Genomic DNA, 23,347 nt, shown 5'->3' with positions numbered 1-23,347 from the left:
TAAGTCATTTATGTTAAAATGTTTGTTTCATGTTAAAAAAACTTTCCCAGAATTAAAAAATTCAAAGTTACCAGACAAAATTATAGAACTCCTACTATGGAATGACATTTACTTACTTTGGTATCCAAAAAGAACAATAATGCATTACCATAGAAGACAATTTTAAACTCAAACCAAATTCACGGTTTAACTTTAATTACTTTTATAATCTCAAGTTACTTTCTTAATTAATTAAGAAATGTGAAGAAAAACTTGTCAGGGATGAATGTGTCTTTTTGTTCTTTGTTGTTTTTTGTCTTGAGGAGATGACTATGTAACTGATATGATCCAGAAACAGTGCATTAGGGTCTACTTTGTCTGCAGGTGTTTGAAAATCCTGGTCTTGTGCATTGATAGCCGCTAACCACTTTTTCTTTCACTGTAACACTACTAGATTTTAATTCTACACGTTGATTCCGTGGCTCATTAATCCATTATACTCTCATTTTTTAAATAAAAAAATTGTTTATCGGTTTAGTGATTGGTTTTTTTATCCATATGGATATAGAGATTTATAATTTATACATCTTACTCATTTAAGAATAAAATAAATCATCACGATATCATTAAAAAAAAAATTACAAACCTGAATATAACATCATGTGAACAACAACATATCACGTCTACTAAGAAAAAATCATCATGATATCATAAAAAAAAATCATTAAATTTGGAGAATTTTTTAAAAAGTGAAATTAAGAAATCGTAAACTAAATCTATTGTGAAAATTTAATAAGTAATTTTATATATTCAAATTTTCAAAAACTTGTTAAATAAAATCATAATAATTTTAATCAGTGTTATATATGTTTTAGGCTGGTTTAAGGTTTTTTGGTCTACAACAAATAAATTTTCATTTTAATCAATTTTAAATTAATTTAAAAGAATTTTATATTAGAAAATAAATAGAGTTATAATCAGATAAAACAAAATAAAGCAGTACCAAAAATAAATCATTTATGGAAATGTATTTAAGGAGCCGCTGCAATCTTTGATCTGCGCACACTTATTTGAATGTTATAGATCTGGAGTTAGGAGGCATATTGGAGACCTGGATTTAAGAGAATGAAAATGCATATTCAACATTGGTGATACACAAAACAATGTTACAAGTTGTTATCAAAAGTTTTGCTTTGCAATTAAGGTGTATAATGAAGGTACCTTGAAACGCGATATCATATGAAGAAAAATGTACAATATTACATATAATATTGATAGAAAATGCAGTATTTATGTAATGAATATAGATGAAGATGAGGTTCAAAATTAAAATTTAAAGAACAATAAAGATAAGATAAAAATAAGATTTTAAAGACTAACAAACATGAGGGTGCAAAGACAAGGATTTAAAAGGGTAAATTTGGTAGAAAAAATAAAAGGAGAGATGGGATTGTACTTAGGAAAATGGGAAAGTGTAAATAGAAGGCGCCTTCAATAATACTTGAATGAGCCACATGGACTTCGGCCAACCCAATCACCACGTTGGATTTCTGGACTCCTCTTCAGCGCAAAACAAAAGTCCATTTTACCATGTAAAAAAGGAGAGAAATGAAACAAAACCTCAATAAGATGTAAATGCAAATAATTAAGGAGTTTGAATCATACACAAATGTTCCAGGAAATTAACAAAAAGTAAACTTAAGTGCTTCCTGATATTTAGCATTAGCTTTCATCCATGCAAAAAATATAATTATTTGTCATTATTCCATGCAAGAACATTATCAATTCTATCCGTATCTCTAAAGACCACAACTTTGAGAATATCAACCATTTAATTTCTTTATTTTTTTAAAATCCATAATTTTATTTTCATATTTTAAAATAAAAACATTTAGTTTCTCACTTTTGTAAAATATGTCATTTTGGTCCTTCCTTCAAACTAAAACGTTGATTGTTAATAGATTAACAATGACTATGACCTTTATCAAAATAAATTATCTCGTTAATTTTTACTGATCAATGCATTTTGAATGTGATAGAAAATTTCAAAAAATTAAAATACTAAATGTTTCTATTTTAAAATAAGAAATTAAAATTATAAAATTTTAAAAATAGAATGATTAAATATCTTTATTTTAAAATAAATTGACCAAAATTAGAATAGAAAAAATATCCTTTTAATAGTATCATAATTAATTGAATGAATCAAAGTAATTTTGAATTTTTAAAATTTTTCAATTAGAAATCAATTAATTAAGGTAACAAATAGAATAATATGCTACTCTGTAATTATTTTTATTTTTATTTTTATTACCTTTTAAAAGTATCATAATTAATCGAACGAACCACATTAATTACCCAAACAGAGTAATTTGTTATTCTGAAATTAAATCCATTAACTACTTCATAATTAATTTGTGTGATTAATTACACATAGGGCATATGTGGATCCCATTTCTTTTTAATAATTTAGACGCAGGAATAATTAAAACAAATAAATTTCAATCAATCACATTGTCCATATAAATAAAATATGATACAGATTTGTTTGAGACTTTCAATGTTTCTCCATACTAATTTTCGGTCAAAAAAATCTTTCTCCATACTAAATGCAATTTTAGGTAAAATTATAACAGAGGATGAAGTGAAACAATAAAAAAAGAAAAATGAAAAATGAAATCAAACAATCTGCCTCACATATTTAATAATCCTTTTAAAATAATAATTAATCCTTAATACTGAGCAAAATTTTGTTTATCATTATAAATAATCCTCAAAAATACAACTTTGTATTATCAAAGAAATACAACAGAGACACAAAATGGTGAAAGCTTCATTGTTGTTTCCTTGCTTGATAGTTTTATTTCTAGTAGCATCTACAACCGGTATATCTTTCAACTTTTATTCGTTTTTTTGTCTCTTATATACACTTAGAATAAATTTATCATCCAAATCATCAGGTGGCATTTAATGCAAAATATTATGAAATAATCGAGTTGCTGATCTCATGAAACCATTGTTTTTATTTAAGCATTAAGATTATGATAGATTGGGTGAACAAATTTTGCAGGTTTTGTGAATGCATGCACCAATGCAATGCAAGTGCGAAAATGAGGAAGATTGTGATCATTTACGTTGCTATGGCCCTCGTTGCGTAAAACAATGCATCGATGGATGTTGTGGTTGCAACTGTAGAACACCTAGTAATTAAAACTGTTTGACAAAGAAGGATAATAAAATAAAGCTGAAGCTTTCATAGTTCAAAAATAAGATGCAAAAACTTCATGCCTCTAGGGTTGAATTTGTTTTTACAAAGACAAATTGAACTTATATAATAATACTATCTTCAAGTCTTCATCCACAACATTCACATCTCATCTCACTTGAGATTTTGTTTTGCTTTTTATGTGTTTTATATTCTCCCCAAATTTCATTTTACACTCATCGATCTCCGCTTTTATTCCAAATTATTGTTGATTCTTCTCATGAAAATGGTTGATTCACTGAGTGTTTATATTCATGTTTTTTTGTTGAATTTGTTTATATTCATGTTAAATCTGTTAGACCAGTCACTAATCATTTTTTAATTTATTGAAACAACTATAATTAAGAAATTTATTTATTCGCATCTTACTCATTTATTCAAATAACTATAATAATTTGTAAGTAGCTCTTTGTAATTAAGTAGTATTTGCTTTCCTGTAGGAAAAAGTAGTGATTTGTTTGTACTCCTTTAGTCCTAAACTAATAGTCATGATATATTATTTTATATAAATAAATAAATAAAATAAAAGAGAATAAATTTTATAAAATTAACTTTATATTATCATTAATTTATTTATAGATTTTATTGTGCATCCTTAATTTTATAAGTGAAAAAAATAGTTAATGTAATTATTTTTATTAGTGGGATTATTAATTCTTGTAATGTAATGATACCGTAATATACTTAAAGTGTTTATTTTTTTAACAAGATAAAAAAAAATACAAATCAAAATTCAATATGATAGGCGATACTATAAGTAAATAAATAGAATGAAAAATATGATATATTTTTTAAGGTTTATTTAACCCATGTTATTCACTTAATACGTCTTGTACTTGATTTGGATGTCATCAATATATTTTGCCTTTTTAGAAGAAAAAAAATATTATTCACTTAATGTAATAAAATATATTACTTTTAATGAAATTATATTTTTTGTAATCAATCAACATATTGTATAAAATAGAATTTTTGTTTGTGTTGTTTGCACATGTGACAAATAATAATAAAATTAGATCTGGCATAATTATTTTTTTTCCCATTAAAATAAATAAAATAAAATTCAAGTAAAATAAAAAACAAAATCATCATCAGTAATTAAAATGAAATCAAAATTTTAATAGATCAGTAACTAAAAAATAAAACCAACAAATTTTTTTATTAAAGATGATAACAAAATATAATTATTTATCAAAAAGAATTTTAACATATTTAAGGCATAGATTTAAACATATCTTTCACGTCATTAACCACAAAAATATTTTATGTTGCATTGGTTCAAGGTCCACCACGTGGCTTACTTTCCAACTCTGAATTGATTTATGAATTTTTCTTTCTTTTATCGGTTGTTAGGTTGAGCTCTGGAACTTTTAACGTGGATCACATCTTTGATACGTATCTGCCTTAATATTTTTTAATCTAACTCGTTTTATTTCACGTTAATTTTTATATTCACTAGAAATAATATTTTATTTTTTCCGGATGGTTTCACAATTTATAAAGAAAGAAAAAAAGGAAAAAGTGATGTAAAATAAAATATTTATAACTAATTTCTGACAATTTCACATTTTTTAACATTTACTTTTACATCTATTAAAAAATCTCCTTATACTTTTATTTTCTCTCCATATCAAATGATTTGATATTAAAAAGTGAAATAAAAAAATTCAAAAAATATTTTTTACACCCTTTTAAGCCATCTCCATTCCAAGTGCTTATAGTTGAAATTCTCTCACGGAGTTAATATTTTTTTGGGAGAGGATATGAGATGTACTTTTCTATCAATAATAAAATATAAGAATGCGTGATTATTTGTAGGAATTATTTGGTAAAAAATTTAAATCTTTGGATTATAAAGAAAAGTTACTTAAATTATAAAAAAATGAACTATGTGTAGTATGGTTTGTTTAAGATGTGTAAAATAGTATATATTGAGATAAAATTGGTCTCACAACTGTAGTACATCATATCGATTAAAAAGGCAGTGCAAAAAAATAACATCGATTAAAAAGGAAAATATTATTTTATTTTATAACATGATTGTAAAAAAAAAATCGATACAAAAATATCAAACTTTAAAATGGAAATAAATTAAAGAAAAATAACCTATACATGTCTATTTCAAACATATTTCATTCAACCATGGCAATTCGGGGGTTCCCAGTCCCCACAAATGACACACACCAGCTAAATTGGAGTGTTTCATATGTCTTTTTAACCCATCACTCTAAACAAAGGATATGGAGCTTTTCACTTGCATCCACAGAATCTTCATCTCTTTCTCTTTCTTCCTTTTCTTGGCCCATATCACTAGTCAGAGTAATGTGTTAGATTCCACCTCCAACTCCAATATCTACATTGACAAATAGAGAAAGAAAAAAAGAATACAAACTCTAAACAAAAAAGGAGGAAATGGGGTTGATCAAAGCAGCAATTGGAGATGGAGTTTTAACATCAATGTGGGTTTTCATAATCTCAACATTGAGGATTGTCACAACTGAGGTGGCACTTTTCCTTGGCCTCCAACCTCTTTCACTTGCAGGCCTCATAATCAGCACCATCCTAAACAGTTTCTATGTCCTCACCATAAGCTTCATTGGAAGAATCTTAGGTGGTGCAAACTTCAACCCTTCAACAAGTCTTTCATTCTACACTGCAGGGTTGAGGCCTGACTCATCCCTTTCATCAATGGCAGTAAGGTTCCCTGCACAGGCATATGGTGGTGCTGTTGGCGTCAAAACCCTTCTTCTAGTGATGCCATCCAAGTATAATGACATGCTGAAAGGACCTTTCTTGAAGGTTGACTTGCATTCTGGGGCTGTTGCTGAAGGTGTTTTGACTTTCACTCACAACATGGCTATCTTCTTTGTCATGTTTAAGGGTCCTAGGAACCCTTTTGTGAAGGTGTATTTGCTCTCTGTGACAACTGCTGTTTTGGCTATTCTTGGTGGTGGATTCACTGGGCCTTCCATGAACCCTGCCAATGCCTTTGGATGGGCCTTTGTCAACAACAAGCACAACACTTGGGAGCAGTTTTATGTCTATTGGATTTGTCCCTTCATTGGGGCTTCCTCAGCTGCTTTGATTTTCAGGTCTATGTTTATGCCACCAATCAAGCAGAAGAAAGCTTGAATTAGTTAAGCTTTTACATTTTGATTTACTAGTTGAGTAATAAATAAACCATTGCCCTTAGTTTCTTCTTCTTCCAATGTCACTAGTTTTAAGTTGGAATTTTCTAAATCTTTTCTTTTTTATCAACAAAGTTAATTATTAATTATTAGTTTTTATTGATCAATCTTATATCTTGTTATTGTAAATATTCTGAAAGACTATTGTGGCTAGGGAAATTTCAGTATTCTTACTATTCTATTATGTATAAAAAAGGAAATTTTTAGTATTCAATTTGAATGTTAAACTTTTTAGGAGAGTAGTCATGATAAAAGGTGCGCTTAATAATAAGAGTGAGACAAATGAAGAGAATGAATGAGAATGAATTGCTTAAATTTAAGACTAATAATTTTTTGCATAATTTCCTGGATGAACCATTATTAATGCTGTATTTTTGTGCAACTGTGAATGCTCTTTCATATAATTGTGAAATAAAATATTGTCTTTACTCCTTCTTCCTTTTATTCCATTGTCACATGTGGTTAAGTTGGAAAGTGTACATGATTTCTATCTGCTATTCTGGAAGACTATAGGGAAATTTCAGGATTCAATTTGAATGCTAACTTTTTCAGGAGTATTCAGCTATTCATGATAAAGGTGTTTGTAATAAGAGAGGCAAATGAAGATAATGGATAGGGGGATGTGGATTCTCTGCAGTCACAAGTCATTATTGTGATTACATGAAATCCTGGCCACAAAAAATAATTAATATATATAAAATAATAAAAGAAAATATGACTCCAACATCTGGAGTATTGAACCATATATAACAGCAGGACTCTGCAGTTATTTTTGAACTGCACAAAAAATAATTGTTATATGAAAATGGGGAACTAATAATTTAGCTAGACTTATATGTGATTTTTTTTTATTCGTACAAATATTCAAGATTTACAATAATTTGTATATGCTGAACTAATTATACTAGACCCTTTATTATATGTGAATGAATTGCTTAAATTGAAGAGTGATAATTTATAGAGTATGTGAATACAATTATTGTTGTATTTCTGTGCAAGTGTAGCATTGAAAATTTAAGTGACCCACTGCATTTGCTTTTCAATTAATTAATGCATTCACTTTCAAGATATTCACGCGTTAAACAATTGGACGGCTCATATTTTATTTCGCTCAATAAACATAAGAAATCTCATCCATCCGATGATCTTTCATCTAACGGATATAAATGTGTTGAATGCATAAATGCATGCAAAAATATGACTGCGCTGAATCCTCTGCCCTTGAAACTTGAAGTTTATTTATTGTGACTTTGAAGGGAATAGAAAATGTGATAATATTTGTTTTCTTGTGTGCATCTAAGCTTATGATGTGAGAAAGAGAAATTGGGAAAGATTAAGTACGAGTTTTTGTTTAAAATTATTTGTTAAAATAAGTGTTTAGTAAACGGATTCATCTTTTCTTAGTTTGATTTTTATATGTTGGATGTTTCTTCCTCTTCTGCAGATTTAGATAATCAGCAATGCTTCTAGCAATAAATATATTCAAGAGTTGGTGCTGAATTAGCTGAGAATTAAAGTTTATCATGAGCTTATATAAAATTTCCAAAAATTTAGCTTTTTTATAATTATATCGGAAATAATTCAAATAAGTAGTTTTTTTTGGTTTTTTTACTATTTTTGTTTAAACTATTTTTTATGACTATTTTAAGAAATAGATTATATTTTCTTTTTATTTAAATTTATTTTTTTAAGTTTAAACATACTCACGTTAAGTCACACATTGGGAGAGATGGGAAAGAGAGTGAAATGGTAAAAAAAGGTTAAATTATAATTTTAATCCCTCTAAAATTTTAAATCCATAATTTTGGTTTCTTAAATTTTAATTGTAATATATGATTTTCCTAGTTTTATAAATTAGTGATTTTGATTCTCTTATCAAATTATTAATAAATAATTTTAATTAATTAAGTTATTAAATTAATTAAAATTATTAATTATTAAAAAATTAATAAAAAATATTAATAATCTTAATTTTTCATAATATTATATTTCTCTTTCTCATCTCCACAAACTTTTCTTTCACCTTTTACACACATAACAACCCCACGTTTGGATTAATAATTTTTTATTAAACTTTTTTAATAATTAATCATTTTTATTTAATTTAATATCTCTAATAATCACAATTATTAGTTATCAATTTATAAAACTAGAGACAAATATTACAATTAAAAATTAAAAAGATTAAAATCATGAATTTAAAAAATTAGGAGACCAAAATTATAATTTAACCTAAAAAAACACATATAACTCACAATATGATATTTGGTGAGTTTATTTAAACTTAAAAATAAAAACTTTAAACTAAGCACTTAAAAAAATGTATTTCTAAAAAGCAGATATGGTTTCCTTCTTAAAATAAACTAAATTTTATTTATTTTAATTAAAAATAATTTAAATAAATACACTAAATAATATAAAAAATATTTATTTATTTTATTAAAATAAGTTTTTTTTATATAAATAAGATTAAACAAACCAACCCATTTTTACTCAGTAAATTAAACTCTCACTATTCATACACATAACTCACGTGACCACAATAATTTAATATAATCTGCTGCAAACAACGAGGAATTAAAATTCAACAGTACTATTACGACCATATATAGAATGCAAAATCATAGACTTACTGCTATAATAAACAAAGCTAGTATTCAGTAAAGGATTAAAAGAGTGACATGTTTTGAAGTTTCCAAGGGGAACTCTCTTCAGCAGGTACAAGAGCACAGGATCTAAATGAAGCACACTTGTAGAAATCTGCCATGGAGTACAAAATATATTACATTGAAGACCTGAGATCATGCATAGTCCTTTACAAGAGGGTGCATTGGTAATTTGAGCATAACCATTAGGCCCTTTTGGGGTGCCATGTTGCTGCTTAGTAGTTCTTCAAGTTGAAGTAGAAGGATCTGTATAGTGCATTGATAGCATGCAATTGGGAAAATATTTATGAGTAAGAAAATTGCACAAGGCATCGCATGAACCTTTGTCCCATTTTATCAGGCTATCACCACCACCATGGATCCAACTCATGGCTTCTGACTAGAGTTTCATCTTCATCTTAAATAAACCCGGATTTGTATTTCCTATTCCAAATTATTGATAAACGGCATTAATTAGCACCGGTTTCTTCAAAACCTTTTCTAATCAATAATTAATGAAATTATATACCAAGGCCTTCATAAAATTAAAATATTACTACTTGTGGTCAGAGTCAGAGTCCGGTCAATATTTGCATTAAAAAATAACTTGTGGTCTTAATATTATATTTGGAAAGTTATATATGCTTGTTTCACAGATTGTTTTTCTGGTTAATATAAGTTGACCGTGAATTTTACCCAAACTAAAGTTTATCTCAAAATTACATATCTCTTATTTTTCTATTGAACGAGGAAAATAAGATACATAAATTAAGTTATATTAAACCTACTTCTAATGATACTTAAGTTTACAAAGTTAAGTTCAATTAAACTTCTTTTTTTAAACTGTAATCTAATTACAAAGTGGTTTAAGAGCAAACTTTCCTTTCCTTTTTGTGGTTGCGTGCCAGTAAATAGATAAATGATTAAAGGAAAAAGATCCTCTCCAATTTGAATAAACTGGACAAAATCTCAGCCATCCTTAACTTTTTACAAATTTAAATCACAAATAAAAGATATTGATTAAACTGGACATTCCCCAGTTTTCCCAACTGGCCGGAAAGAATCCATGTCCATGATGATGAAGGTTAATTAACAACACACTTTTCTTAACCGATAGATAGATCTTGTCTCTGCAACAGGATATATGTCTTTTTTCTATTGTAGCAGGATGTCTCTGCAACAAACATCTATACCATCTATGATACTCTCTCTTATTTAAGTATTGTACAATAACTAATTAGTGGTTTTAATTTGGTTAGATATTGACTGTACACAAAGTTGATCGAATAAGATCTATTTTGACTGTTAAAACATTTGTTTACTATTGATTAAATTAATTAACAAATTATAAAATTTATGAATATAACTCATTAAATAAGATGTGAAATTCATATAATTTTCTGATTTTTAATAATTTTTATTTAAAATTATTTATATCATCTTGTCCTTTTGATTATTCTAACCGGTTAAGTACCCTTTTATTTATAGTATAGTAGTATATTATATGGAGACTGATGATCTATAAACAGTAGAACTGACGTGTGTAATAGTCAATAAGCTTGCAAGCATATTAGAGGATTCATAAATAATATATTCTATTACACAGTTGGCATCAAATTATTGGGAAACTAGAGAGAGGCTTTCCATTTTCCATGCATCAGGTTTCGGGAAATAATTTAGTTAAAAAATGTAAAACACAGACATTTTTAGGAAGAAAAAGTTGGTTAGTAGACGAAGCATGAGACAAAAAGGAAGATAAAAAAATCCACAATAAAAAAATATATATGTATAGTTTTGTGATTTTGATTAGTTTATATGTGCAGCTATATATAACACTAATTAATTCTCTTAATAAAACACCAATTAATTAAGAGCTTTCTGTTATATTTTACTCTAGCTAATTGCTGCCCAAATCAAAGTAAGTTTTTCTATTGGCTAATGCTATGATTTTAAGACTTTAGAAAGTGAAAACAACACTAGCCAATTAATGACCTTTCCTAGAGAACAAAATCCAAGACCTGCACACATCTTTGTGATGTAATTTTGGTTGTTGAAGAATATTTTATAACTCATCAAGCATGGAAATGATCGATCTCACAATTTGTTTACTTCATTGTTACTTATTTCCCGACATAGATTACAAAGTAATTCGTCACAACCACAAAATTTTTTAAGAGAGCCACCATTTTATTAAAAAAATAAAAAGGAAAAAGTTTATTATTTTACAAAATAACGAATGCATAGAGGTGGGAGAAAAAGAACCATTCCTGAAGTCAGTTTTACAGTTTAGTAACCCGATTAATTTGAACCTGATTAGGCATATGAAGAAGAATATTAATAGGTTCATATAAAAATAGCATAAAAGTAAGTACCTGAAAGCAACTGCTATTTGGTTCTTGAGGGACACTGAACTTTGATCCGATAGATCAAGGACAAGAAGCTAATGTTGTTATCAAAAACCACCTTTTTCACTGATGCTGGGGCTACTGACTGATACAATGGACCACAAGAACAACCTCCCCAGCAAACTGTAACAACAAACAACAGATCAATATATACTAAGACCCTCTTCATATAAAATATTTCTATATCATTCTATGCACAATGTCTTATATCCCATCAATTTGTAACTCAGGATTTTGGAGCATCTGAAGAGTAGGGATATGCTTCTTTTTTTTCTTTTTCTTTTTTTGTTGTACTAAGTAGAAATTAGTTAACCAAGTACTCCAAGTAATTTGGTTTCCAAGCCTCAATATTAACAGCCTTGAACCATCAGATATCAAGAACTGAGAAAACAAAGGTTTCGGTAATAAGAGCATAGGTTAGGTATCAAATTTAAACTTTGTGAATAAAAAAAATAATTAAAATTAAAGAATTTCACTAAAAATAATCAATTAAGTTTCTGATTAATCATCAGTATTTTTACCAGTACCATGATAAAAAAAAACATAAATTACAAACATACCATTAATTGATCTCAGGTTTTAAAGATGATGAAGAAGTGGGTGAAGGAGGAGCAGCCAAGTTTATTAGTACGGATACAAAGGGTTTTGGCCCATTAGTTCTTGGCCGCTCCTCTTCGAAAGAGAGCTTAGGGCTTAAACCTTAAATACTCATATGTGGTGGAAAATAGAAAAATGTAACGAAATGAAAAAGGGAAGTGACTTGGTTCATTGAACCTAGACACACACAAGAGTGGTGCATAGTACACAGGAACATGGCTATATGGGACGAGAGCTGTAAAAGGTTTGGAAGGTGCGCGCAGCATCTGTTTAACGTTTTCTCTTTTGGGGAACAGAATCAAACCGAAATTTAATAATGTTTTAGAGCATCTTCACCGTTCACTACGCGGCGAATGCATATAGTTACAGTATACTTTTGTTGGATATTTCTTAATTAATCATCAGTGACTCATCGATCTTAAGAGAAACCAATCATTAGAAGGACTCACACCTTAATTTTTCAGACTCAATGTTTAAGGGATTGTGAATTGTTCGACAAAACATATGACAATTGAGCATTTAACTTAATTTGAATTCAATCACATTCAATAAATAGGAATGACTTCCCTTGATCACTCTAGGTCGTCACATGAAAAGGACACATTAGGATTTTTAGATGACTCCTAAACATGGTTCTGATTAAATTGTGATTGTTGTCACAGTTGTAGCCATTGCAGTTGATGTGATGCAGATTGCGACTATAGCGACATGAAATTAATATAAATTTTTTATGTTGAATGTAAAATAAGAATTATCCAAAATGATACAACAATACATGGGACATATTTCACAACCTCAGTAAATCAAAAGTCTTCCTAATATAAGAAGTCATGTTAAAACAAATGTAACGGATACGTTTGTCTGTAATTACTAATAAGAATTTTATAATTGTTCTAATGTCTGATAGATCTTTTATTATAAAATAGTATACAATTTTATTTATTTTAAGATTTAGCCTCTTATAATATCTCATGCGGCCACACGTACTCACTTAGAAGTTAGAATGAAATATGAATCTTTATCCTTCTTTTTTGGACAAAAAAGTGAAATAGAACACTGTCAAGGTTCCATTGAGGCTATGTTGTGTGATTGAAATTCACACCACAATTATGGGCCAATGCGGTTGCAAATCCGCAACAATATTGCAATCACAGTTACAATTGCGGTCCAATTTTAAATCATGCTCCTAAATATTACGCTTGATGTGAACAAATTAAGATACCAATTCAAGCAATCTCATTGATTAATGAATAGGCATTATTACTACTAGGGAAACACATACATTATCGCATTTGTGTGTTCGCATTGTGAAAGGGTGGATAAAAGTGAGAGAAAGGGATAAAATTAACTAGATGAAAGTAGATACCACATCATAAAAAAATGATTTTTTTATTCCTCATTTTGTGCATGGTTATTGTTATTTTTGTTTTAAACATGCAAAAAAATTTAAGGATAAAATAGACAAATAAAAGTAGAGACCAAGGAGTGATTACAACCATATGCATACCACATTTATCTGTTGTTACATATTAGAATGTGACGATTAGATTTTTTAGAGTTAATCATTATATTCAAGTAAGTATAGAGTAATTTTAAGAATGTTTTGGTAAGAAATTACATGTCTTTTTTTTATAGGAAACAATTTTGTTCAAATCAAATAAAATTATTATACATATGAAAATTTATCTTAATTCTCCTATTCATAAAAAAAAACTATCTAAGTCGAAGTTCAACTTAAACTCGAGTAGTACTTAAATAATTCAACCTTAACTTAACACAATAATTATGTATGTCCAATCACTTGATTTAATAAAATTTTCTTTATGCAAGTATATATATATTCTCAAAATTATTTATCAAGCTAAAATAATTTTCTATCAATTATTTATTTAGTCAATGATATACCAATTATAAAATTGTGAGGAGTTGATAAGAGTTATAGCTTTATTATCAATAGTCTCCCCTTACTAAGAGTGATTAACAAATTTTGTCTAATTCAATGGATAAGATATGTGAATGTAATTCTCACTATTATATAAATTAATGTACAATTAAATTACTCATCTAACCTCAATTGAAATTTTGACAGCTGTCCAAAAGTATGGGTAGCAGTGTCATTCTATAATTCATCCAACTTTTATTTTTCTGAAAAAAACCAGCCTCAGCCTCTCACTCTCAAGAAAACGAGATACATCCAAGCTTCCTTCCTTCTCCATCTCTCCGTGGATCCTACTCCGCCGTTGCGCCGCCACCGCCACCGCCGTGCCGCGTCGCCTTCTCCACCAAATCTGTCTCCTATGTCTTTCTCTTTCAATCTTCCATTCTGATTTTTGCACGGTTTTGGTTAGGGTTTGAGGGTTTAAAGAGACAACCAAAGGATATAGAATGATCGAGAACGTCACAGTTACAAATTGAGATTCACATTTTCTCAGCAAGGACGACGCAATGTTGCGAAACGCGGGATTTATGGTTCCGTCTTCTTCGCGCAGGAACTGAAGCCTCTCATATTGAATTGAATATTCGTAAATCGAATCATTTATTTGGACACAAAAATAGTTGAAGATGGTTGAACGGAAGCAGTTCAAGACGAAGCTATGCGTTCTGTATCAGAGAGGTCGCTGCAATCGCCATAATTGCTCCTTCGCGCATGGGAGTGCCGAGCTTCGACGATTCTCTGCCTCGTATAGTGGTATAGTTTTATATTTTTGCATTGCTCATATAGTGCTACTATAGTTTTATTATTTTATTATTTAATTGTTTAGTTGAGTCTATATCATGTGAATTGAGGTAAGTTGATATTAGTTGAGGGATGTTTGGTGGGTACTGTGATAACTTTTTACTTGGTTGGTGTTTTGATGGGTAAGTGCCCTAGATTACAATATGTCTGAGAACATGGGTTTGGAGGAAAAGTAACGGGGGACAATTTTTTCAATTTTAAATTAAGAGAAATATATTTTTAGTATTTATAAAAATAAATTAGGAGTTTATTTTATTTTAATTTTTGTAAAGTTGTGCCTTGGTGACGGTTTGGTCATGGTTTGGAATCCGGAAACAGCCTCCTTGCATATGCAAGGGTAAGACTGTGTACAATAACCCTCCCACATACCTTCGTATAGCGGGAAGCCTCCGGGCACTGGGGTGTTAGAACATTCCATTTATGTTAATCTATCATTTTTTTCTCTTTCATTTAAAAAAATATATCAAACTAAAAATATTTATTATACATTAGAAATAATTTGTCCTCTGTTTCCTTTACCTCCAAAGTTTTACTCCAAAACTTTCCCTTGGACAAGAGAATGGCAGGTTATGTGAGGTAAACAGTTTTTGTGAGTGAAGGAAGAAGCTTCTTTGTGTTTGAAGGTGTTGAGGTGTTTTATTTGAGTAGAACTTTATCAGCAAGGAAACTGTGTAGAAAAGAAAGAAGTGATTGACAATATGGTCCCCGATTTGCCATTTGTTAATTGTTAAGTATCATAGAGCTTTTTTAAAACTAAAGGTTTTGTGTCGCAATTTATGTTGCTTGGAGTTTGCTTGAAAAAATAATGTGAGTCTTGACAATAAGGACGGGACGGTTATGCAATACAAGTTTTTTGAGAATATTAAATACTGTGTTTCAAATTATCATATCCATGATTTAATAATCATTATCCTCCTCCGTGGTCACTTCATTTTCTTGTTGATATGTTAGCTCAGTTTATACTTTATAGTAGTTCTTCTATTTATAAGTAATCTCTTTGCCACTTTTTAATTGACTCTATCCTGCCCATGTGCACTAATTGTTCATATGTCATCTATCAATTTTATTCCATCCATGTCCATGACTTTCTTCCACTCGTGTGACTCTTTTTGCCATCATTACTGCACACTAATATAATCATGTTTACAACATCTATAACTTCAAACTCACACCCATTACATTAGGGGGATCAGCAATTCTTATTCTTGGGCAAAAGTGGGGTAACATATTGGAGATGCTTTTTGCCATCAGTCCATTGTTGTTTTCTTATAATATTCTGTTCTTGTTTATTTTTGGGAGTAGAGATTACAATAGAATAAATTTTAGCTTTTTGGGTATTCATTATCATAAACATAATCCATTTCTTTTTCCAGTTTTTTTGTAGCATTACGAGGCAATACTTTTATTTTTACCTTCATGATGCTACTTTTTTCTCTTTAAATTAAATCATTGAATGAATAAATTCATTAGTTTGATATGCATCATAACGGTAATTCAATGATCAGTTTTCACTTCAACTATTCAGTGGATTTTGAAGTATGACTATTGTATTTATTGCATCTGCTTCAGCCACTTTCTAGTCTTGGTTTTCCTCCTAGGAATTTTCCTCCAATAACCCCACCCTTGAGTGCAGGGCATTGAATCCGAGCAGAGCATTTATATTTACTTGCTAGCTAATTTCATGTCCATCAAAGCAGTCTTCTTTCTTTTTTGTTATGAACTTATAATTTCATGCAATTTTATAGCTTTACCCTTGAACCTGGTTTTAATACTTCCTTCTTATGCCAGTATCAAGCTATATTTCTTTTTTGAATTGTTGTGTTCAAAACAATGTTGCAGAATGAAAAATTGACACACATTTGAAGAGTTCACCATCTTTCTTCTTGCAGATATAGGTGACTTGTATATATGTGCTTGGAGTCCACTAATGCTATGTCTTTCTTTGTTTGTATATGACTGTTATTCATGTGATGCTGTTTTAAATGGAAGGGAGTCTGAATTTAATCCCATTTTTGTGATAACATGCTGAACTTGCATGTGAAATTTGATTAATTATAAGAAAACAAAGCATTGCATATGAAGATAATATACTAAGAGAAATATGTAAGAAAATAAATTTATAAATTATTGAGGGATGTGTTGCCACTTTCAAAGCATTTCCTGTAAACTATTTTTTTATGCCCCCAGTATGTTTTATTTACACTGTTATTCCATTTGTTTAGCTGAATGCCATATTCTTAAAAACACTGAGATACTTATCTGATAGACTGGTCCATATGTCCATTGATTCTATGTAAGCAGATACGGAAGCTTAGATATGCAATAACAAATGGCATATGGGATTAATGCCAGATTAATTTATTCAATGATAGGATGATCACATTATCTTGTTGAGATGTTGCATTTCCAGGAGTATGGATATTTCATTATAGATGAGAGATTCTTCAGAAGGCATTCTGCTGATTGGTTTGTTTTAAAGGCAATGCTGGTGTTGTTCATGAAATTGTATTTTCTTGGCCATGTTTTTTATGCTTCATTCCTTGAATCTGTGGAAGTACAGTGTTATCTGAGATCATGATTAGCCTTACGTGGATTGTCTGCTAGCATCATGTTTTGATCAGAAGCAAGTTCAGCAAATTTCCCAATCATTTCATTTAAAATTTCTACTGCTTGAGTGTATGGAGCTTATACTATTCCTTTTGGCTGATACTTCTGGATATGGTATGGCTACATGGGCACAGGAAAAATGGATTAGTGGAGATTATGTCAGGAGAAATCAAATCTGATAGCTTGTTGATGGATTTTTATTTCTTTAGCATCTTGGATATATCTCTACATTTGAGATTCTATTTTATATCTTACCTCTCTCAACAAGTTGGGGATGTGAAATGTTCTTAATCCATTGGTACCCTGATTACACTCCAAACAAAGTATAAGCTACATGTGTGGGTTTTACTATATCTGTCATAATATGAGGGTGCTAGTTTCTATCCGCGTTTTTGCTCTTAAGTGGGAGGCACTATTACTATTCATTATTATGTTTCTCTTGTTATTCCTGTTAATGGTAAGCTTGGTTTCGTTATCATTTTATGCGTTCTGTTTGTATCTTCTGGAATGTTTATTGGTTTTTTTATATTAGTTTGCAATAATGGAGCTTTGTTTTTTTTTTTTTTTATATTCCAGGGAGGAGAGACTATTTAGATAATGACTTGAGGGATAAACTTGACAGAAGGCATGTATCTCCTCGAAGGTACTCACCAACTCCAGATACTAGAGGCCGCCAGATCATCCGTGGTCAGACACAACATCTTTATACTTCTTTTTGCTCCTTATTTTTAGTATCATTTCTTAATTAGTTGTACCAGGGAGGTCCAGCTTTTCTGTCACTTAAGTATTTGATTTTTATTTCTCCATTTGCTATTTTATGTTTCATGTTCTGAGGCTGATGCCTTCATTCTTCAAACCTTGAATGTGTCTGATGTAACCATTTTCTAGATTTTCATAGAACATCAAACAAGAGAGTTGTAGAGGCATGACTTATTTTTATCTATTATGCCTCCAATTTTCTTTAAGCTATGTACAATGTTCATTGCTTCACTATGAAGTTTTGCACCTGTTTAACCGGGCATAAATGGGAGTATGCATTTGTGTATGTAGTTTTATTTCTTTACGCACAAGATCATGCCTCTTTATGTTTTATGTTGATGCACATACCAAAGAGAGAGATATGCACATGCTGCTTTACCTAATGATTTTGCACCTGCTGTTTTCCTAATGTTCCATGAATTAAAAATTGCAGAATACAGTCCTACAAGATCTTTGGAGAAAAAAAGGTAAATTAATCATGAATCATTGATAATTTTGTATGCATCCTTTAGTTTTTGTTGGCATTGACTGTCTATTATTGTTCTTCTTGCATGTAAATGTATATTAAAATTAAAATATGCTATATTTAAGAGATAAAACTGTTAATTTCATAATTCCATTTAGAGAGAAGGAATTTGCATTGATTTGGGAGAGGCAGCCTTTGAAAAGGGGAGGGAAAATGGAGAAGGATAGGGGGAGACTTGATGCCTTGTGAATAATAGATAAGAGATGATCAAGTTCAAAAGAACACATGCTGAGCAAACCAAAAGTGACTGTATTTTGTGTGCCATGAAATTTTCTACTGTGTAATTGTGCGATGATGAATATGAGGTTTCCATTTTTGTTGGCTTTTGATATTAATCTTCACAATTATTTTTCATAGTAGTCACATGCTGTGGGCATGACAGCCTTGTTGTTTAAAGGTGTTTTTTTATATAGGGTTAACCATATCTTGAATTGAAATTTAAATTCCATTCTCACTTTCCAGGCACTTAAAAACTGGAATATGCCCTTCTTGGAGCAAACTTTAATTTATTAATATGTTATTTCATTTTAACAGTCACTGCTTTTGCCAGTTTGGCTTTATATAATATTATTTCTTTTGCTTTTCAAAACAAAATGTTATTTCATTTTGTTTCAGATCCTTATCCATGTTTTAGTCTAAAATAAATAAATATCATTAATTGCTGTTGCAGTGACAGGAGATATAGGAGAAAACAGGATATTACTGGCCAAAGTGATGTTTCTGGAAATTTGAAAGTCTCAGATAGAGTTCAAGATCGAGTTAAAGAAGGAAAATTGCTTTCCTCTGGTTCTAGGAATAATCTTGAGGAGAAGGTTTGGAAATTCTGTAAAATCTTTCTTTCACAAATGTGTAAAATTCCCTTGTTTGTTATGTAAAATTGCATGTTTGTTTTTATACATGGAACTGTGTGCAGCTGAAGAAAGTAGATTCAGATATCAGCACTCTTCAGAACCGAAAATTCCAGCTAGAGGTTAGTTTTTTTATCTCTTATATTTGCATTTCTCAGGTTATCCTTGTGTTTTGTCTTTGTTAGTTTGTCTGTTAAAAATATTGGTTATCTAATGTTTAACACCTAGTTTTTTCATAAGTGTACTGTGGACTTCCAAATCATTTACTGAAGGGTTTCTTCTGAAACTTATTCCTTGATTTTGTTGCATAATGAATTATGATGCTTCCTGTCTTTTTAAGGAATTGACTAGGTTTTAGTTTTTAATTTGTTGAGATTTGTACTTTATCTTCACTAGCCATCTCAGCTTGTTATTCCTTGGTGCCAATAACTATCACTTGCTAACTAATGATCTTAGAGTAGCTTCTGATATATCCTCTATCACTCACTCTGTTTATCGTGTTTTAAGAATTAATATATATTTCTCTCTTGACCCTTGGAGTGTAAAATGTAAATGTATGTACTGACTGTAATTATGTGAATAGTTCTTTAAATAATGATAGGCATTAAGTCAGTAAGTATTGTAGCAGTTATCAACTTGTCATGCTCTGCTATTTTTCAAAACTATACAAAATATACGAAATATGATTTGTCTGACAAATCTTTGTTTTGAAGTTTGATTCTGGTACTGATATTGAAGTGTTGTTTCATATGATGTCTTGAGAATATTAATGAGATTCACCATTGAATCCACTTCCCTAAATTAAATGCGAAAAAAATCCTGTTTCTTGAGCTAATGCTAATTAACCTTTGGTGTTGTAATTAAATTCAAATCATGCTTTGATTTCTGATGTAGAAATGCATATTTTTGAAGGTCTTCCTTGATGAGAATGTTCAAGAAGTGGATAGTCTTAATTCTAGAATTCGGGAACTTGAAGGTCAATTATCCAAAGAGGATGAGGAGTGCAAAAGGTACTGGAATGTTTCATTATGCAAATGTTGATAATTTGTGTTAACTGTTAGACGTCTCCATTATGTTGGCATTTCTTGATAATGATGTTCCCTTTCCTATCATTTCCTTTCTCTTTGTTCTCTCTGAAAAATTCAGAATTACTTCAAGAGTAAGGAAATTTGTAAGAGTGCACAATCATATGTCAGAGTTACAAGATGAACTGAAGAGGCAAGTTACATTTTTTTCCCCAATTTACTTTGCTTTGCAGACTTGTAGTATGCTTTAATTGTCTTTTGATGTGCTTCATTTCCTTTATATATATATATATATATATATATTGTGGCATGCCGTTGTATTCAATTTTTGTTTCATAATTTTATGTAAAGATCACAAGTCCGACTTCAAAGGTTTGGAGATCAGCTTTTCTCAGACATTTCTAGAATTGGTGCCAATGAAGAAGATTTAAGCATTGATATTTTAAGCAATGGTGAAAATACTGGTCTTCATCCAATCGCTAAACATAATGTGGAGCAGAATGATGCATCTTTCCACAGAAGAAGGCTGCATATTGAATGTGATGCTTTGGAAGAGTTGAAACAAGGTAGTAGTTATGGAAAATGTAGTGATGTTGGTTTTGTTTAACTGTTTGAATTCCAGAAATACTATTTAGTGAAACATCAGGAGGTTCAAAATCAAAACTGACGACTTCTTTCAACTTAGTGGGGGGATGGATATGTTCTTACACTCAATAACCAAGCATCTGTGACCTTTTTTATTTTGTGAAGAATAATGTAGAGTTGACCTCAAGCTTTTGAGTTCGCTATTCAATGGTCAATTATAAATGGAAAAGTCTCATCTGGTCCTAGTGTGATGCTTATTTCCTTTTAATGTGCATAGCTTAGTTTGTATTACCTAGTTGTAAATATTAAATTTTTGCTGGCTTTATGCTACAGATGTGACATACTGCTTGATAATTAAATTTGGATACGATTTTGATCATTAGCTTACTGGCATATCACATCCCTATAATTTCATTTGGAGACAAGGGACATTTGCTGTCAATTCTTGTGACTTTATTGTTATGTTTGCTCTGTTAATGTGCATAGCTTAGTTTGTATTACCTAGTTGTAAATATTAAATTTTTGCTGGCTTTATGCTACAGATGTGACATACTGCTTGATAATTAAATTTGGATACTATTTTGATCATTAGCTTACTGGCATATCACATCCCTATAATTTCATTTGGGGACAAGGGACATTTGCTGTCAATTCTTGTGACTTTATTGTTATGTTTGCTCTGTTAATATGATTCATTATTTTTTGTTTTAATCTGTTCACAAGTTGGTTGTTGTAATTGCATTTTTGTTATTCATGCTAATATCTTTGTAAAACGCATGCAGATAGATCAAAAGATGGGCATTTGGTTGAGACAGCTAGAACTAGGAAGCGTTCTCGCTGGAATTTATCTGATCAATTGAATGAGGACTCTCTTGGTACTCCAGACAATGGAACTGAAGTTACTAGATCTCTAGATCTTGAAGGCAAGCACAAGAAAGGAGTAAGGAGTTCTTCTAACAACCTTTTTTCAGAAAACATACAAATTTAATTAATTCCATTGTAGTTCAGCCTCTACTAGCAGTCTGGCATAATGAAAAATAAAGGTTGTTTTATTGTGTTTATGGTTTTATCCTTTTTTTTGTTTCATTCATACATCAAGCAGCGCATCTTAATTTGCCTTGAATAAGATTCCTGAAGTTGACTATTGTCATTGAAAATGACCTTTTCCATTCTTCACCATCAATATGCAGTTGAAGCAACCCAGGATTGAAGCGCCATCAACCAGCATGGCAGCTCATGTGGTTGATGAGGACGTTGATATTGAACGTTATGATGGAAATGATATCTATGAAACTGCAAATACGGAAAATTATAATGGAGCGGCATATAAGGTGAAGGGTGCGCCACTTATGCTTCCCCCAGCTTTGCTACCTCGTAGCAATTATTCGCAGGTTAGTTCTTGTGTGCATATTTTACATCCTTTAAGCCCTTGTAACAAACATTTGTAAGAGCACTTTAACTTCTTGTGCAGTATGAGGGTAACGACGAGAATGTTGATGTGGATGGTTGATGAAGAGGCAGCAGGTGCACGTATGGTTTCATCTAATTAATATTGGCAATTTCTAACTTTCTTTTGGTGGCTTGAAGGTAGTTGTTGAAAACGTCAATATCTTGAACAGGAGTATTTGAAAGTAGAGGGTAGGATTCAAGATAGTAGAACAAGAAACAGAAGACTTGCATGGATCTAATGATACATTTTATTTTGATGATAAATTTTATGGCCTTGATATGCATACATGCCATATTTGTGGTGGTGCTTAAGCTGATTGTCTATTTTCTGTTGGACTTGATGTGATTGTAAATGTAATCCTCTGTTCTCTACGGTTATATTTGGTTTTCCAGATCTAGTTATTGAATTTCTTTTTAGAGTACCATATCTATAACATGCAATGTTCTGCATCCTACAATTTTTTTTTTGACTGTAAACTCTATTTCTTCGGTTGGATAGTGTAAAAATAAACTCAATTTTGATTTTTTCAATCAATTAGAAATTATCTTACATATAAGTATATAACTTCAAATTTTATTATAACCGTGAACAAACTTATTAGGAGAGTATAAAAATATTTTATTCTGTCTCTTAGTACATTTTAATTAAATTATTTGTTTTATGTGCAAATTGATAAGGAAAAAATAAAAATCAGAATTATAAAGTAGTTTGTATTTTAAAAAAGAAAAAGA

The 23,347-nt window shown here is 30.1% G+C and overlaps 2 protein-coding genes and 1 long non-coding RNA gene across 9 annotated transcripts; 2 read left to right on the top strand and 1 right to left on the bottom strand.

Annotated features, from left to right (window-relative positions):
* Window positions 1–5,463: 5,463 nt before the first annotated feature.
* LOC114417322 (aquaporin SIP1-1-like) lies at window positions 5,464–6,539 on the top strand. The gene has a single exon (XM_028382483.1). It carries the CDS (start codon window positions 5,657–5,659, stop codon window positions 6,374–6,376), a length of 720 nt encoding a protein of 239 aa, XP_028238284.1. The 5' UTR covers window positions 5,464–5,656; the 3' UTR covers window positions 6,377–6,539.
* Window positions 6,540–8,957: 2,418 nt separating this feature from the next.
* Window positions 8,958–12,180, bottom strand: LOC114417321. The gene is made up of 3 exons (XR_003667734.1): window positions 12,043–12,180; window positions 11,450–11,605; window positions 8,958–9,521 (listed from the first exon to the last, which is right to left on the bottom strand). It is a non-coding gene; the product is annotated as an uncharacterized LOC114417321 (long non-coding RNA).
* A 2,050-nt stretch (window positions 12,181–14,230) lies between these two features.
* LOC114417320 (zinc finger CCCH domain-containing protein 13-like) lies at window positions 14,231–23,040 on the top strand. Of its 7 annotated transcripts, none has more exons than XM_028382480.1 (12): window positions 14,645–14,768; window positions 17,189–17,880; window positions 18,000–18,110; window positions 18,616–18,648; window positions 19,377–19,520; window positions 19,622–19,678; window positions 20,451–20,566; window positions 20,703–20,774; window positions 20,933–21,147; window positions 21,949–22,106; window positions 22,357–22,557; window positions 22,638–23,040. In XM_028382480.1, the coding sequence occupies exons 3-12, from the start codon at window positions 18,051–18,053 to the stop codon at window positions 22,674–22,676; spliced, it is 1,095 nt and encodes a 364-aa protein (XP_028238281.1). In that variant the 5' UTR covers window positions 14,645–14,768; window positions 17,189–17,880; window positions 18,000–18,050; the 3' UTR covers window positions 22,677–23,040. The 7 variants fall into 7 exon arrangements, 6 of the variants coding, with proteins under 6 accessions (XP_028238277.1, XP_028238279.1, XP_028238282.1 ...); XM_028382482.1 differs by having other exon boundaries at window positions 14,651–14,768; window positions 17,118–17,880; window positions 18,000–18,066; window positions 18,616–18,649; window positions 19,379–19,520; XM_028382479.1 differs by having other exon boundaries at window positions 14,651–14,768; window positions 17,118–17,880.
* The last annotated feature ends 307 nt before the right edge of the window (window positions 23,041–23,347 follow it).

The sequence above is a fragment of the Glycine soja genome, chromosome 6 (genome assembly GCF_004193775.1).
Source record: "Glycine soja cultivar W05 chromosome 6, ASM419377v2, whole genome shotgun sequence".
NCBI classification, from domain to species: Eukaryota; Viridiplantae; Streptophyta; class Magnoliopsida; order Fabales; family Fabaceae; genus Glycine; species Glycine soja.
This window is presented reverse-complemented; position numbering and strand designations above follow the sequence as displayed.

What these genes read in the sequence shown, in the direction of transcription:
- LOC114417322 (XM_028382483.1), top strand. Translation starts at nt 5,657, where the DNA reads ATGGGGTTGATCAAAGCAGCAATTGGAGATGGAGTTTTAACATCAATG.
- LOC114417320 (XM_028382476.1), top strand. Translation starts at nt 14,642, where the DNA reads ATGGTTGAACGGAAGCAGTTCAAGACGAAGCTATGCGTTCTGTATCAG. An exon ending in AAGGCAAGCACAAGAAAGGA is followed by an intron (nt 22,107 to 22,356) that starts GTAAGGAGTTCT and finishes ATCAATATGCAG; the next exon opens with TTGAAGCAACCCAGGATTGA. An exon ending in CTCGTAGCAATTATTCGCAG is followed by an intron (nt 22,558 to 22,637) that starts GTTAGTTCTTGT and finishes CTTCTTGTGCAG; the next exon opens with TATGAGGGTAACGACGAGAA.